The sequence below is a fragment of the Ursus americanus genome, chromosome 26, assembly GCF_024610735.1.
Source record: "Ursus americanus isolate L20-20 chromosome 26, mUrsAme1.1.p, whole genome shotgun sequence".
In the NCBI taxonomy this organism is placed as follows: Eukaryota; Metazoa; Chordata; class Mammalia; order Carnivora; family Ursidae; genus Ursus; species Ursus americanus.
This window is the reverse complement of record NC_142152.1, coordinates 44,800,274-44,817,105: the sequence shown is the minus strand read 5'-3', so window position 1 is coordinate 44,817,105 and position 16,832 is coordinate 44,800,274. Positions and strand designations below refer to the sequence as shown.

At 64.4% G+C, this 16,832-nt stretch overlaps 1 protein-coding gene across 3 annotated transcripts in view; it reads left to right on the top strand.

Moving 5' to 3' along the window:
- The first annotated feature begins 8,575 nt into the window (after positions 1-8,575).
- AHNAK2 (AHNAK nucleoprotein 2) overlaps positions 8,576-16,832 on the top strand; it is a 37,110-nt gene continuing 28,853 nt past the window's right edge. The window contains exon 1 of one of the 3 annotated variants that reach the window (XM_087856306.1): positions 8,576-8,627. Coding sequence is in view for 1 of the 3 variants with exons in the window: in XM_087856304.1 (XP_087712430.1) it covers positions 9,727-9,763 (37 nt within the window). In the remaining 2 variants the exon portion in view is untranslated. Of the gene's footprint in view, positions 8,628-9,529; positions 9,764-11,931; positions 12,015-16,832 lie in introns of those variants that run through there. The other 2 variants (XM_087856304.1, XM_087856305.1) reach the window with 2 other exon arrangements.

Below are 16,832 nucleotides of genomic sequence, written 5' to 3'. Positions count from 1 at the left end.
AGCGAAGACTGAGAATGGTGCTGTGACCCTCAGGGTGCAGGTGAGCTGACCTGTCTTACTAGCTGTGGTAGCTGAATAATGCCACCCAGAGATGTCCATGCCCTGGTCCCCAGAACCCGTGAATATGGGACCTTACAAGGTCTTACGAGGGACTTCACAGACATGATCATGTTAAGGCTTTTGAGTTGGGGAGAAAGTCCTGGGTTATGCTGTTGAGCCCGATGCCCTTACAAGTAGGAAGCAGGGGGGTCAGAGTGTGAGGAGCTGGAGAGACAGAGGAGAGGTCAGAGCGATGCAGCGCTCTGAGGGATGCAGGCCACCTCTAGGACTTGACAATGGCAAGGAAGTACACCTCCCCTGAAACCCCAGAAGGAATACAGCCTACGGACACCTGGAGCCGCCAGGTCACTTGGTGTCAGCCATGTGTGCTTACTTGTTACAGCGGTCATGGGGAACGGATAGACTGGGTGACCTCTGGCTACTGAAAAGGTGCTGCCTTGGGGGAGCCAAGACTCAGAGGAGGTGGCAGAGGTGACCTGTTGTAGGGTGCTCAGCCTTGGCTGCAGGCGTGGGGGGGGGGGGTGAGGGGTGTAACCCAGAGAGCCGACAGGTGGCCCCTGGCTCCTCTAGCCAGCATTGGGGCAGATGGGGCATGAGACACGGGGCACAAACCGAGGCCAGGCCTCCAGGTGGGTGGGCAGGGCAGGTATCCATTCAAGGTGACAAGGCTTCACCTGCTGAGGGAGACTGGTCAGAGGGGAGCATGGTGCATTAAAATGGGGGTTCAGGGGACACGAGCACTGTCTCCGAGGAGCTATGAAGGGAGTTGGCATGGTGTAGTCAGGAGAAAGAGCCCATATGGCCCCCCAGGCTCCTCTCAGGACACCTCGGTCCATCCCTGACTCCCAACCCTGCCAAACAGGGGTGGGGGACAGCTTCTCTGCCACCAAGCTAAGTTTCCCCTGTCCCAGCCTCAGGAGGAAGGGGCCGCCACTTGGCCCAGAGCCCCACAGTATCCTGGCACCTCCCAGCCATTGCCTGATGAGCGATGGGGAGGTGTCCCTTGCTCCCAGAAGCACCTAGGTATCCTGCTCCTCTGGGGTTCTCAGACCCAAACCATTGGGATGAGTCAAGGAGCCCACCTGCCCCCAGGCCTGGAGCAGGCACTTAGCTTGGGGGAGACTGAGGCAGTTAGAGGCCAGGGGTCAGCAGACCTGAAGCCTGCCCCCTCCCCACCATGTGAGGACTGCACGGGAGGGCAAGATGGCAGCCGGTGGGGTCCTACGTGGCGCCGCACTCAGCTGTGGCACTTGGGCGGGGCCGGGCTGGGGCAGGGACAATGCAGAGCTATTCTGGCTTATGGTGCAGCGGCTGCCGCACGGAGACATCAATCATTGATGCCCTGGGCGTCCCTGCCTGCCTGGAGAGGCCTGGAGAGTGGCCAGCGGGAGGCGGGAGCCCCGCTGAGGAACCACAGCCTGTGCAGTTGGCAGCCACGCCTCCTCGTCCTGGCCCCACCAGTGCCCTGCATCCACCAGTGCCCTGCATCCTAGGCCCTGGTTCCCAGGCACCCCGGCTCGGGGGGCTGCAGGCAGGCCTGAGGACCCCGCCCATCAGCGAGGGTGTGTCCCTAGCACGGTGGTCCCAGGGAGGAGGTTGAGCCTGTGTGTGCCAACGGGAGAGAGCACGGGGCACTGCAGAATTACTGTGCCCCGCCGAGCGCTCAATGCTGGGGGCCTTGTATGGGCCAGGGGTGGCCATGGGGCAGGCCCGGGACTCCATGCTTATGGGAGAACAGGGACTCCTGAGCCATGTCCGACTGCTGTCACCTTTCCCAGCAGGGCATCTGTCCCTGGAGGGGCCCTGGGGACAGGGCTGTAGCAGGGCGTGACGACGGCAGCTCCTGGCAGCTCAGGGCTTTGCGGCAGGCTCACGGCCAGGCTCCAGCTGGGGGTGGGGATGGGCGGGGAGTGGGGGGGGGGCATGGATGGGCTTCACAGGACCCACCTGAGCAGCTTTCTCCCCGGGCTGCCCTGTGATCCTGGGACCATCCTGGGGGTTCTGAGACACCCCCAGGAGGGAGGAGGGATTGGGCACAAGGGGGCAGGGCCCAGTCTGGCCGGCCCAGGGGGCGTGAGGGCCAACTTATGGGCCATCTCCCTTTACACAGTGGTATACACAGCTGAGGCGCTAGGCCCTCCTAGAGATGAAATGGGGCTCCCAGGGACCCCCGGGGAGTGTGTAGGGCTGAACATAGCAGGTGATGCCAGCCTTCTGCCTGAGATCAGGCAGGAGAGGGGAGGGGGCAGCCTCTGGGGCAGAAACGTCCTGATCCGGGGCCCTGGGCCAATGCCGAGCCAACTCCCTTGCTGCAGAGTGAGCAAGGCCCCAGCAGGGCAGTGTAAGCCCACCCGGCCCTCACGAAGGCCAAGTGCAGAAGTGGCCCCAGGGAGGGTCCCTGCCCTAGTCTCCCCCAGGCGCTGGGCCAGCCAGGAGTCCCAGGGACCACCCAACTGAGCTGAGCGGAGCTACCATAGCCCCAGCTGCATCACACTGGACAATCAGGATAGGTCACATGGAATAAGGCCACTTCATTTGGACATGGAGCCAGGGTCTGCACGACTTTGCCAAGGTCACTCATCTAATGGGGCGGGGGGACACAGAACTGGGTCTGTGCCCTAAGGTCCCTGATTATACACCTGCTGCCAGACTCACATACACAGATGGGCAGGCTGAGATCCCAACAGATCTGGACAGTTGTGGGATACAACCGCGGACACAAAACGTGCCCCCTCCCTGCACCCATGAGTGACTGGCTCCCAGATGCATAGAGCGGGGCAGGACTCCAGGGAGAGAGGGGAGCACAGGGTCTCTGGCTGCAGGGCCATGCTGCCCAGCCCGCAGGAAAACACCAGGGCAGGAGGGGTGCGACGCACGCCTGAAGGACAGGGCTGTGCCCCGTTGTGCCGTGGGCTCAGTGGAGGAGAGGCTGCCGGAGCATCTTCCGAGCAGTGATGTGCGTGTCTGTCCGACCTGCTGCTGGCAGGCTGCCCGGCTGCAGCCCAGCTAACGGGAACTGGCACGCATGAGTCATCCTGCTGGGCAAGCTCACCTGGGCCCCTCTGGCTGTGTGCATCCCCAAGGAAGACCAGGAGCAGAGTGCGCCTGTGTGTGTGCACGGGTGTGTCTGTGTCCTGCTGCACCAATCTGGGCACGTGCGCACAGGTGGGTACGCCTGTGTCAGTCCGTGTGGGAGTGTGTGTGCACCGGAGACATAGCCAAGTGGATCTGTGTCTGTGTGTTGGTGTGAATATTGTGTCGTCTCGTCTGCGTGTGTGTACGTGTGTGTGCGCGTGTGCTCTGTGTCTAGTCTCTGTGTCCGAGCGCCCCCCCCCTGCTGCAGCCTGTCTCTTTTTGCCCCAGGAATGGGTGTGTGTGTGTGTGTCCATCTGTCTGTCCCAGCACCACCAGCAACATTCCTAGGAAACCCCAGGAACGGTCCTCCGCGGTGGTAGCTGTGCTTTTCTGGGTCTGTTCTGGCCCAGGCCCCCCACTCCCAGCCCCAGCAGGACCCTCATCTCCAAAGTCCCCTTCCTCAGGTCTACATCAGCCTGGGCCTCAGCTAACTCCTTGCTTCGGTGGAAACAGAATTCTCCTGGGCCTTGCCACTCCCTGCCCATTCCCCAAGGAGTGCCATCTTCTGCATACCCCCCAAGCTGGAGCCCAGGGGCCCCCAACCATCCCACTCCAGTCCTTACCAAGCCCCTCTGTCAGCTTCTGGAACATCCTGGGTCCTTGTCTCCCTCCTCATATTGCTGCCCTGGCCCAGCCCCCACCCACCCTCTTGTAGGGCTCCTGACTTCCAGCAGTGCCCCCCAGGGACAACCCCCCCCCCCGCCACTAGGGTGGTCTTTCCTCCGTTCCCACTGCCCAGTCTTGCTGCCCCCTGCCCCATTGCACCTAATTCTCAGCCTGGGCTCTCTTACCCTGTCCTTGGCACATGCATGACTCTGTGGCCTCTGGACCCAACACTCCTCCCGCGCTCCTGAAGTCCCAGCTTATGCTGTTCCTTGGGAGCCTGCCAGGAACCCCTCCTCATGCACCCCCACCGCGGCACCGTGCTACCCAGCGGAGCACATCTCTAGCCTGGGAGCCCCCTGGGCAGGGCCGGTGAGGTCAGATCACATGCCCATGGCCTCCCGCTGCCTCTGTGGCCCCCAGGATGCCCCGCACAAGCTGGGGTGGAAGGTAAGACTGCGGAGCGCTGGTCCAGCCCGGGAGCCTAGGCACGGCTTGTGGAGACCCCTCCCTGGCAGGGGCCCAAAGTCAACCGTCTGGACCCAGAAAGGCCAGCGGAGGGCGCGGGGCGGGCCTGAGGCGGGGGTCGGTCAGGAGGCGGGCCCCGGGGGCGTGGCCGGGCGGGCGGCAGCCAATGGGCTGAATGAGACCAGGCGGGGCGGGGCGGGGCGGGGTCCGGGCGGTGGCGGGGTCTCGGGGCGCCGGCTGGCTCCGCAGTCCGAGGCCGGCTGCCCGCGGCAGCGGAAGCCAGCGGAGGCAGAGCGCGGCGCCCACCGGCTCCCCGGCCGCCCGCGCGCCGGAGCCGAGACCCGCGACTGGATGCGACGGGCCGCCGCCGGCCCGCACCGCCCGGCCGCCGCGATGTGCGACTGTTTCCACATGGTGCTGCCCACCTGGCCCGGAGCCCCCGGCAGCGGTGCGCCTCCCCTCCGCCTGCAGCCCGCTGCCCTCGGGAGGGTGGGCTCTGCGCGGGGGCGCGCGCCGGGGTGCGCAGTGCGGGTCGGGGTGGGGCGCCTCGGGGACCGGCCCGGGGTCTCGCGCGCGTTTCTGAGCCTCGGGGCTGCTCGGGACTGCCTTCCTCCTGCTGCATCTCGCCTTTTACCTGGCTCTGCCTCTCTCCGTTTCTGCCGCTCACTTTGTCTCTCTGGGTCGCTGACTCATCTCTACCACTCACTCTGTCGCTCCCCGCCTCTGTCACTCACTATCCCTGCCTGTCTTTACCTCTGCTCTAGCCCTCTGGGATGTTGTCTGGTCCCTAGAGGCGGCCGTCTGGGGAGGGCCGCACGTGTGGTTGGGGCGTGAGGGCTGTGGGTCACCAGGCATGGGGACCTGCTGCCAGGCTCGCCCTCTGCCCTGCTTTGGGGGAGAGCAGCCTGGCTGGAACAGGACTTAGGGCTATTGGCCTTGGTCCAGAGTCCCAGGCTGGGCTGGTCTGGGTCCACAGTGTGGCTAGGTGGTGGCTATGGCAGGGTCTGGGGCTTGGTGAGGGGCCCTAGTGGGGTCAGAGCTCAGGCCACAGAGTACGCAGAGCTGGGCAAGGGAAGGTAAGGTGGGTGTTGCCCATGGGGCACTACCCCCTCCCCATCCCTGTGGCTGCAGAATGGGAGCCAGGTGCTTTGTTATCTGTCTGTCCCTGCACAAAGTCTGGTTCCAGAGCCCAGGCGTCTCAGCATCTTGAGGGGCAGGGTGGGGTGAGCCAGGGGCAGTTCTTCCAGCCCTGGGTCAGTGATGCGGCAGCCACACCCAGGGCATCTGGCCAGTTGCCAGCAAGGGGGGGTTGGGCCTTGCTGCAGTGGCGCAGACTGGACCCCACTCTTTGGGGAACAGAGTTAGAAGATGATGGTACTGCTGATGCAGAGGGGGGAGGGGTGCCCCTTGGCCCGGGCATGCCCCTTCAGCTGCAGCAGGAGCCCCCACGGTCCCTTCTGTTGCCCATTTGTCTGGTGAACACCAAGGCCAAGCTGGCCTCCTGTTTGGGCCTCCCTTGTCCGAGGGATTTTCCCTGCACAAGCATGGGAGAGTAATGGCTGTGATGGGCCTCCAGCCTCCTGCTGACCGTGGCAGGCCCTGGCCCACATCCCTGGGGGTCTGCTGCATCACAGGGAAAGGGGAGGGGGCAGAAGGACATGGGGCCTTTGCTCTGCATCCAGCCTCCCACACTGGTCTGTACCCTCACTCGCAAGTTACCCAGAGTCTCCCAAGATGCAGGGTCCAAGGCCATCTCATCCACCTTCCTGCCTTGAAAAGCCCTGGTCTGGACACCCCTTCCCAGCTGAGATCCTTACTCTCTGCTGTGACCTGGGACTGGCCCCTGGGGCCGTCCCTCCTCATGTCCTGTCTACGAAACCGTCAGCTCTTAGGGAACATCCGTGGCTCTCATGGGGCATTAAGAGGAGACCTGCTGGGTCAGAGCCCCTGGGGGCTGGGTCCACCATGCAGATTCCCAGGCCTTCCCACAGACTAGGGAACATGCATTCCAGATAAGGCCCCCAGGGGCTTTGGTCCAGGTCCTCCCAGCTCTGGTTCCCTCCTCGCCAGCCAGAGATGGGCAGGCCTTGCCCCTCCCTCTTCGTTCTGCCCAGTCCAAACCTGCCCTCCTGGGCCAGCCATGCTAGGTCTTTTGAAGACCCATCCCAGAGCCTGGGTGCGCTTCTCCCCTCAGCCTGGGGGAGAAGCCATCTCCCGTCCAGCCTGCATTTGGAGGCTGCCCCCTGGTGGCTGCGCCCAGAACACACCCACTCAGGGATCCGCCCTGCCTCAGGGCACCTTGGCCATCTGAGCTGTTTGCCCCCCAATCCTTCCAGGCCCCTTCACTCGGGAGAAGGGAGCTCCACCCGGGCGCACTGCCCCCACTTCACTCTGTGGTGGGTACCAGCCATCACACCGCCTCCTTCCCCAGAGCTGACCAGTTTCTTCCCAAGGCAGAACTGGGTCCTGGGCAGCTGGGCAAACAGGGAACCCTTACTCCTGCCTGGGGCCCCTGCCCCACACCCGAAGCCCCTGGCTTGGCCTGAGCCGCCCTCCCATCCACACTCTGAGAAGCGCCCACTAGGTCCAGGGAGGCCCCACCATGAGGGTGGATCTGGGTGGTCTCTTCTTGTGGGGGCCATGGTAACTCTGGGGCCCTTCCCAAGAGCACTGCAGTGTGGGGCACCCCTGTGTTGGCCTTCGTCTGTTGAACAGGGCTGGTGGCCTCGCATGGCCCTGGGCTTGGGGCTGCAAGGGTCTGCGGGCTGGAACTTGCGTCTGTGAACAGAAGTGACCGTGGCTGCCCACAGCAGAGGCGGGGCAGAGAGCTAGGGCTGTGTAGCAGGGAGGCCATGGGCTGGTGTGGGTGGCAAGTGTCTCCACACTGTCCACACTGCTAGCTTTCCCCGGGGCGTGCACACTGGCAGAGGGCTCTGTCCCCATTTTGCAGACAGGGACACTGAGTCTTGGAGCCGGCAGGCAGAGCCCAGCCCCACACCACTCTGGGCTCTCCAGGGGCCGAGTGGCCACACCACACGCTTAGCGTGGAGATGTCTGGCAGGTGTTGGCACGGCCTGGCCCCACCAGGTAGAGCTCTGGAGCGCCCCCCTCCAGCCTGAAGTGTCCATGGCAGAAGCGGGCAGCTAGGAGGAAGCAGGGGAGGGCTTCCTGGGGGGGGGGGTACAGACCCTCCCTAAGCTGGATGAGGTGGATTCTGGTGCTGGCAGAGGTGTTCCTGACAGTACCCTAGTTCCTTCCCCTATGGGAAAACGGAAGCTGGACAGTCTGCTCCTGCCCCACGGTCTCAGGAGAGGGGAGTGTCCAGGGCCCCAAAGCCCCCTGCCTCCCCCTGTGTGCCAGAGGGGGTGTGTGCTGCGCTCGCTGGGGCTCATCGTGGCTGGGCCTGTGGCAGGAATGCCCTCATGGCCTTCTCTGTCTGGCGGAGCTCTTCCGTCCTTGACTTGGTTAGGAGCTTCCTCTTCCAGGAAGCCCTGTGGATTGCTGGGCCCAACCCTCTCTCGCCTTCAGACTCGACCCTGTCTGTATCCTTTCTCCCACGGCTGCCCTTGGCTGAAGGCTTCTGTGTTTCAGGTTGAGCCTGGGGGTGGGGAAGTGTTGGGGGAAGGATCCAGGCAGGTGGGGTAGGGCACTAGCCATCTGGGGGCCCCTCCACTCGCTCCAGGAGTGAAAGCCTGATCTCCCCAGCAGGAGGAGGCAGATCCTACACTCGGCGCTCTGTCAAGGGCCCTGGGACGTGGGAGGTCACACAGCAGGAAACAGTGTACCATTGTTTATTCGGCTGAGGTGAGTCAGGCACAGCTTTTGCTATTAGTCCAGCCCTGGGTGTACAGAGGAGTCAGGGAGGGCTTCCTGGAGGAAGATGCATGTGGTAGGGTGAGCACAGGAGTGCAAGAGGCGTGGATAGAGCTTTGGCTGGGGGATGACAAGTAGATTAATGGGGTGGGTCTGGGGATACGTGGAGGGGTGAAGGGTAGAGAGGCAGGGGCCAGCTGTTAGGACGGGGTTTGTTCCTGGCAGTCCACAGGGGAAGAGATGAGGCCAGGCAGGAGGAGGAGGAGGAATGGAGGAGCTGAGGTCTGGGCGGGGAACTGGGGAAAGCTGGGATGGGGGTGCTTAGCTGGATTCACAGTGACACCCAGCTGTGTGACCCTGAGCTCCCGGACCATCCCCCTCCCCCAAGGGCAGGGGCACTTTCAGTGAGAGTCTGGGCATACCTCCCGGTGAGCCTCGGGACTTCAGTCCAGCCCCGCCCAGCTCCTGCTTCTACCTCCTGGCTTCCCTCTGTTTGTCTTTTTTTGGAAGCCACAGGCGGCTGGGAGCCAAGGGTCTGCCTTGCTGGGGTAAATATTTAATAGTTTGAGGCACTTTCTCAAATGGAAAGGCCTGAGGGGCTGGGGCAGGGGGCGGCATTTGGTGGCCCCTGCCCACACCCCAGCCCAAGGGCTCGGGTTCCCACCCCGCTTCCTGCCCTGCACTGACCCCAGTGTGTGTATGAGAGGGTGGGGGAGGCATGGGGCCACCCGTCCAGAGAGCTTTCGGGAGGGACCCAGGTGACCGAGGGGAGCGTAGGCAGAGAGAGGGCTCCGGGCCACCGGCAGAGGCCGGCTGGCGGCCTCCTGGACTGCGCCGGGGTCTGGGGCAGGAATCCTGAGAGGGGCCCACAAGGGGCGCTCTGGCCTGGACACAGCACCGGATGTGGGTGTCCAGTGCCAAGAGGACAGTCGAGGTTCTGCAAGGAGTGGCCGGGGACAGGACCTTGTGGGGTCCTTGTCTGGGCCTCACCTTCTGCTGGAAGGGTTGCCCTGGCACTGGCATTGGGGGGGTGGGGGCCGGGGGCCTGGCCATTTGGCCAGGTCATGTCCCCTTTGTTTGGGGCCCCAGCCCCCGGCAGGGCTGCTGCGCTGAGTGGGGGTCAGACCACTGGCCGCCTGCATCAGGCTCTGCCCCGCCCCCCACCCCTGCACCTCTGTCTCCCGCCGAGGCCCTGCTGGACCCCTCCCAGAGTGGGGACGAGGACGGCCTCCCACAGGGCACTTGGCTGCGGGGCCGCTGGAGGGGCAGCTTCCTCTCTGGCAGGCATTACTCCCGGGTGGCTCCAGCCCCCAAGGGCTCCTCTGTGACACATCTCCTGAGAACGCTGTGCTTGGCCCTGGCCACCTCCCCAGCTGATTCACTATCAGCTGCCCCCGGCCCTGCCCAGCCCCGGCCGGCAGCAGCGCTCCCAGGCTGACTCTGAGCAGGAGCCCGGGGTGCCGGGGACATCGGTGGGCACATGCTGGACAGCCTGGGGCTCAGGACCGTGGTGTGGCGGGTCAGCGGACACCCATCAGCTGGCCCAGCACCTGCCTGCCCACCCTGCCTGGCCACGTGGGGTCCTTGGGAACTGAGGCAAGTGGGCAAGGCCTTGCACCGGGGACCTTACCTGCTGGAGAGCCGGGTATGACCCCCGGGGGACTGGACACCAGCTCAGGGCAAGGTATGAAAGGCGGCCCCCTGACTCTTACCCCTACAAGCTCACAGTGGTCTGGACCCAGAGCCCTGTGCCTCCAGCCTGACTCTCTGCCCAGTGCTCCTGGATGGCCTACATGTTCGCCGGTCCTGCTAGCCCCCATCTCCCATCGGCAGGGGAGCCAGGGGTGCACAGGGCTTGCCAAGGGCTCGGGCGCTAGCTGCCATGGGGACACAGAGTCTGAGGTGGGAACGCACTCCACTGAGAGTCTGGAGGGGGTCTGCGTGGGCTGCGGAGCAGAGCACAGGGTGTGGGCCAGGGCGGGGCCGGAGGACAGGCCCCAGCCTGCAGGCCTCACAGCGTGGGGAGCTCCTGGCTGCACCTCCCTCTCGCTTCGTGAGCTGGGGGCCCAGCCCAGGCTACTGCAGTGCTCCAGGGCCACAGGGCCAATGACAAGGGAGCTGGGGGTAGTGGGGTCCCGGAAGATGGGAAGGAGGGGTGGCCCAGCTCTGGACCAATAGCAGCCTCCCTTCCAGCTGGGCTCAGCCCTGCCCTGGGGGCGATGACAGACCTGTTGGGTGTCAGGCAGTAAACAGAGTTCCCAGGTGAGAACCGTCTGGGGCTGTGGGAGGGGGTGAGGTCACTGGCCAGCAGGCCTGGCCAGCTTTCCTGTCTCACTGTAAATAGAGTCATTTGTGACCGTTAAATTTTTAGAGAGGGGGAGGTTGGGAGAGGCCTGGGTACCGTCCCTCCTTCCTGGACTGGGGACCCACCCTGGGGCCTCCGCCCACGCTGGGCCAAGAGCGCCCTCTGGCCCGGGCTGGGCAGAGCCTTCTCCCTACCTGGGATCCCTCTGAGTGGCCAGGTGACTTCCCTTACTGTCCCCCCACCCCAGGCCGCTCCTGGCTTCTTGTGTCCCGGTGTGGGTCCTGCTGCCCTCAGTGGTCCCCAGAGCCCCCAGCCTGCGGTTGCCTCGCTGACCCTGGCCTGGTGTGGTGGGTAGGGCTGGGGGTGCAGCCGTCCCACCACCACCTCCCCAGGGCTGGGCCTGACCCCTCACTGCCCTGGAACCCCAGGCTGGGTTCCTCCGCTGTGTGGGCCTGCTCCAACCTGCTTGTGTGGTGCTGGTGCCAGCAGCCCCTGAGCCCCACCCCACGGGGAGCTTCGGAATCCAGCGAGAGATTGCTGATGGCGCAGCCTGTAGGGTCCTGCCCAGGCCTGCCGGGGCTCCTGGAGCCGGGAGGGGCCCAGGAGCCAGCACCTGTATCCCCCCCCGCCCCGTCTCCTTGGCACCCAGGGTGGGGGCTGAGTCCTGGGGGTCAGCAGGGTGAGTGACAGGCGGTGATGGGCCAGGTAGGCGGCTCTGGGGAGTGGGTGGCTTGGGGTCTCAGCCAGCACTTACATCAGATGACCGGGGATGGGGTTAATAATGCAGGTTCCAGGGCCCCCCACACCCGGCTCATTGGAGGCCCTGGTGCTGTGGGAGGTGGTGGCTGCTGAGTTTGGGCTGAGGGGCTGGAAGGGCGGCTGGGGTCAGGCTGCCCCTGAGGAAGATGGGCGGACAAGCAGGGCTCCCCTGAGGTCAATCACTGGCCCAGGCCGTGGGCGGCTTGGGCCGGCCCTGCTCTGGCCTTGGTGGTCTGTGCTGCGGAAGGGGCTGGCTGTGCCCTGGGCAGGGGTCTCCACACAGTCTGAGGGGCCCTGTTGCCCTCAGGTCCCAGATGGAGCCGGCATTAGTGCCCATCACAGGACTGTCTCGGAAGGGCCTGTCTACCCCTCGGGCTGTGCTTGTCCCCCAGCCTGGCCAGCTCCGAGCCTCTGTTCCCGCATGTACAGGGAAACTGAGGCGCAGGGCCCATGAGCAGCCTGGCTGGGAGTGAGGGGGTCCTGTCTGACATCTGGGCCTGCCTACCTGTCTACACAGCAGGACTGGACTGGACTACACTGGCGGGTGGTGGTGACTCAGACATCCCCAGGCGGGCGTTTCCTTTCCCAGTCAGCTGCTTGGGCGGGTGGGGGGGCACTCTGGGGGAGGGGCGGGCTCCCCAGCTCCTTGAAGCTGGGGGGCGGGGCCTGGCCCAGCTCTGGGCCTGTGAGGGGGCCGCCCATCCCTCTGCTGGGGCGACAGGGGCTTGGCGGGACTCCAGGCCTGCCTGAAGAGGAGGCCAGGGCGGGGCAGTGGAGCGAGGGCTGTGGAGGGGAGGGACCCAGGAGGGCAGCCGGAGGGAGCTCAGCTGGGATCTTCACTTCTGGGCAAGTTGGGAGGACATCGACCTGGGTAAGCCACTGCGGCTATCCTCTGTACGTGCTCCTGCCTGCAGCCCCCTGCCCCCTGCCTCCAGCCTGAAGCCCCCTGCCTTCTGTCCGCAGCGCCCTACTCCCAGTCCCCTGCCCCCAGCCCCCAGACGCCAGCCCCCTTCCCGGGTTCAGCCCTTGGGTGCCTGCCCACCTTACCACCCAGTAGGCCTATGGGGGCCAGGTGGGGGGCTCAGGGTGGGGGTCAAGCAGGGCTGTCATCTCCCCAACCCTCTGGCCTGCCTCTGCCCGAGCCATGTTGGAGGGACAGGCCTTTCAGTTCATGGTGGTCGAGGGCACCAGCACAGCCATTGCAGTCCCAGGGCAGGCAGATCCCTGAGGTTGGACCGTGTGGCTGGGCAGGTTTCCTCAGGGGATGCCCACGGTCCTTGTTTGGTGCATTGAGGGCCCTCGGAGTTTGGGGACGGCGCCTCCAGCAAGCCCAGGCTCACTGCAGGTGGCAGGTGACAGGTGACAGGTGGGCAGGACGTCTAGGGTGCTGGCTTTTCAGCTCAGAGAAACAGGCTCAGGCCCCCTGGTGCCTCTGGGATGGGCAGGAGTGTGGGGACTTTCCTTTTGGCTGCTAGGCCCTCTGGAGTTGGTAGGCTGGCATGCCTGCCTCAGTTTCTCCAGGTACAGAAGGAGATGTGCTGGGTCCCCCACTGCCCTCCCGGTCCCACAGCTCGGTGGCACCCTCAGGCTGGGTGTGGCTTGCCCCTTTCCAGGAGATCTGCCCTGCTCCTTCGCTTCCTTTCCCACTCTGCTCTCTGCACTAGCACTTATTATGCACCTACTGTATGCCGGGCTCTGAGTGCTTGGGGACAGAGAGGAAGCAACAGCAGGGTGGCCATGCTGGGTCTGTGAGTCGGCAACAGAAGGCGCAGGTGAGAAGTGCCAGGGCTGGGGGGGCAGGAGCCTGGACCCAGGCAGCTGTGGGCCAGCTGGGCATCTGGGAGTGATGCAGGGTGATGTGAACGTGTTCTGGTTGCAGGGAGTGGGTGTGTGTGGGGGGGTGACAACGCTCCCCTCCAGACCTAGGCAGCCAGGCTAGGGCCTCTGGGGCAGAGCAGGAGCCCGGCTGGCCTCCCCAAGCAGCAGAGTTACCTTGAGAAGCCGGGAAGAGGGGCGGGGAGGGGGGCAGGCCCTTGCTGCCTGTGGTTGTTGCTTTGGGAAGTCTGAAGGTCTCATGATCCGTCACCAGAGCCCAGCGCTTTCCTCGTGAGGTTCCAGGATGGGGCGAGGTCCGAGCGTGCTGTGTGCCTGTGTGGGCACTGGGGGGCCTGCCCCAGGGGCTCCCGTCCCCACAGCTCCCTGGGCGGCAGGGTGGGGGGGCTCGCCCCGCACTGTGCGCTGGCGTTCCAGGGAGGGGCCCGGGCCCCCGTTTGCAGCTGTCTTCCCTGCCATCTCATAGTCTGCCAGGCCCACCATTGCCCTGGCGACATGCAAATGCGCCCACTATACCTGGCCCCCTTGGAGGGCAGCCTGTGTCCATGCAAACTTGGGTTTTGTTTAAGCAAACTTGCCCCACCCGCAGGTGGCCCTACTCTGGCCAGGGCCTGGTAGGTGAGTCCCCAGCTCGGTCTGTAGCCCCATGGGCGAGCTGAGTGTGGGGAAGGCATCCTGGGCAAGTGCCCCACTTTCTGCACCCCCCTCCACCTGGTCCCCCAGTCAGCATACCACCTTGCCTCGGCTCTGGCCGCTCTCCAGACACACCTCCTTGAGACCCTGCCCCAGAATATTCCAGTATTCTCTGGAGTGAAGCTGTTCTACTGCCTGTGGAGCATGGACCCTCACCCCTCACCCGAAGGGCTTGGGTTCACCTCCCTGGAGTGTGTAGGGCCCGAGCCCTGGTGCCAGCCCCGGCGGGAGGCGGGTGCTGCAGTGGTGTCTGAAGCCGTGGGGGTTAGGGTTAGGGCTGACCCAGGGCGAGGAGTGGGAAGGGCATCTGCGGAGGCACAGGACCAGCAGCCAGAACCATTGGGCCGGGCTCAGCCTGTCACCTCCTCGCCCTCCCCTGGGAAGGGGGCCTTTGGTGACCTTATTATCGGTCATTATTCGGCATGACTGCTGAGCTGGACTGCCCGGAACTTGCCTGTGGGTCCACAGTGGGCAGGGGGCCGGGTTGCCCCTGCACTCATGGCTAGGGGGCCCTTGGGTCTTGGGAGCTGGTAGGACGATGCTCTGGGGGATACCGGCGTGCAGGTCCGAGGCTGGCAGGCTCCTGGCAGCTCTGCCCCGTGGCAGGCAGGCAGGCAGGCAGGCAGGATTTCCTCCTTCCTGTTTGCGTGTCCCCGGGCCAGGCACTGGCCCTCCGGCGGTTCGGCCTGAGGGGGCGCAGAGGCACTGAGAGCTTAAAACCACAGCCTGGCACTGTCCTAGCGGTGCGGCCTCAGGGAACAGACAGTGGGGAGCAAGCCTGTGCCTCTGATTCAGCCCCCTCCTGGAGCCTGCTCTTGGCCCTGCGGTGGGTGTGGGGCCTGTAGCCATGCGTGGGGGCCGTGGGGGGGCTGGCCGGCTGGAGCAGGGCCCGCTGGGCTCCGCGGCTCAGGTTCCCAGTGCGGGGTGTGCCCCCGCCTCCACGCTGTCCACACCTTTGTCGCGGCCCTCGACGCCCACGAGACGCCCCTGGAGTAGACTTGGGGGTGCAGCTTCCCAGGGCCGGCGGTCCCTGTCCCGCTCCGGGAGCCTTCCACCGGGGTGCGCCCCCTCCCCAGTACGGAGGCCCTGCCTGGGGTCCCCTTCCCCGGCCTGTCGGCTCCGCCCCGCAGCCTCTCTGGGGACACGCCTGCCTGCCGGGAGAGGGCGGTCACCGCTCTTGTTTTCTCGTCTGACTCACTGGAATGGCTGCGGCTGGCAGCGAGGCCAGGGCGGCTGGGTTTCTGGGCGGGCCGGGGAAGATTGGCAGCCCTCCCCAAGCCCCTCTGCTGGGTGGGGCTCCTGAGCCCTCAGCCCCACCCCAGACCAGACCCTCCTCTGAGCCGCCCCCACTGCTGTTCCTGGTGCAGGGCTGTCTGGGCACCACCTCTTTTGGACTCAGCCCTCTCCCCCCCCCGCCCCCGCACCCTGCCCCCCAAGGCGAGCCATCTTGGGCAAGTGGCTTCCCCTCCTCCAGCCCGGGCTCTCACTTCTCACTGCTTACACACAGCATACCCACCTTGGGCTGGCGGTATGGGCCTGGGCAGACTTGGAGGGAAACTGAGGAAGTAGGGTGCAGTCAGCTGTCATTGCCCTTAGCTGCTATGCAGGGGAGCTGGCTCCGTGGAGAAGAGGCGAGGCCCGGAATCAGAGGCAGGGACTTGCTCCCCACTCTCTGGTCCCCACCTTGGCAATCTCCCTGCTTCCAGGGGGACACAGCAGCCCTCAGACGTCCACAAGGAAATGGAGGCCCAGAGAAGGGACGGGCTTGCTCGGGGTCACACAGCAACTTGGCCAGACAGCAGTCGCCAAAGCCACACTAATGCGGGGACTGGGCCTCCCCCATCTGCTCTGCAGGGACAGGAACCTGCCCCGTCCCCCGGGCTGGGTGCCCACCCCGTGGGGCAGGGACTCACCCCTCCCACGTGGCACCCTGCTGGCTGTGGTGGGCGGGGCTTGTGTCCCCTCGTCACCAGCAGCGTGGGCCTCTGCAGAGAACGTGTCCCCAAGCTGGGCCTGCATGCCGGAGCTGGTGTCCATCGCTGCCGTGTCTTTGTGGAATACATGGCTCCGTTCCAGGGGGTCGGGCTGGAGTCGTGTTTGCGGAAAGGCGGTGAATGGGGATTTGGTTGTTAGATCAGGACAGAACTATGGAGAGAGTCTGCTTCTCCTCGTGCGGCCTTGGCCCTGTGCTTCCCTACAGGTCCGACCAGTTCGTCTGAATGCTCAAACTTACTGGCATGAAGTTTATCATTTCCTCATTTCCATTTCATGGAGAATTTTTAAAAACTCTTTCTTGAAAAAGAGTATAAATTGTACAAATTTGACAGAGAGGGAGAGAGAGAGCAAGAGAGCACAAGCAGGGGGAGCGGCAGAGGGAGAGGGAGAAGCAGACTCCCACTGAGCAGGGAGCCCGATGCGGGGCTCGGTCCCAGGACCCCGGGATCATGACCTGAGCCGAAGGCAGACGCTTCATGACTGAGCCCCCCAGGCGTCCCAAGGTGGGCATTTCTGCACGTGAATTTTGGGGAGTGCGTTTTTGTGGGGCACACCCTTGGATTGGGAGCTGCGGGCCGTAGAGTAGAACGGTTAGACTAGTAGATGCTGCCAGGCTCTTTTCCAAAGTGATCGTGCCAGGTCACCCCATACCTGTCTCAGGACGGCTGTTCCAGTCGCTGCCCAGGCTGGACAGCATGCCGGGAGGTCACTCCGTTCGTTTCTGCCATTCCTGTGGGAGTGGAGCGGTCTCTGCGTGGGCTTCTCACTGGCCTTGTCCCGGTGACCGAGCACGCTGAGTGACGTTCGGACGTTAATTGACCGTACGTGCCTTCTTTTGTGAGTTGCCTTTCCAAGGTTTTCTTGCCCATTTTTCTTTTCTTTTTAAAGATTTATTTATGAGAGAGCGAGAGCGAGAGACAGCGTGCGAGTGGGGGGGAAGGGCAGGGAGAGAGAGAGATCTTAAGCAGATTGCACACTGGGTTTGCAGCCCGACACAGGGCTCGATCCCAGGGCCCTGAGAGCGCGACCTGAGCTGAAAGAAGTCGGAGGCCCCACCGACTGCCACAGGCCCCTGTCTTGCCCATTTTTTTCTATTGGGTGGTTTGTCTTTTCCTTTTGGTTTGCAAGAATTCTTCGTACATTCCGGGTAGGAGGCTTTGGTTTGCTA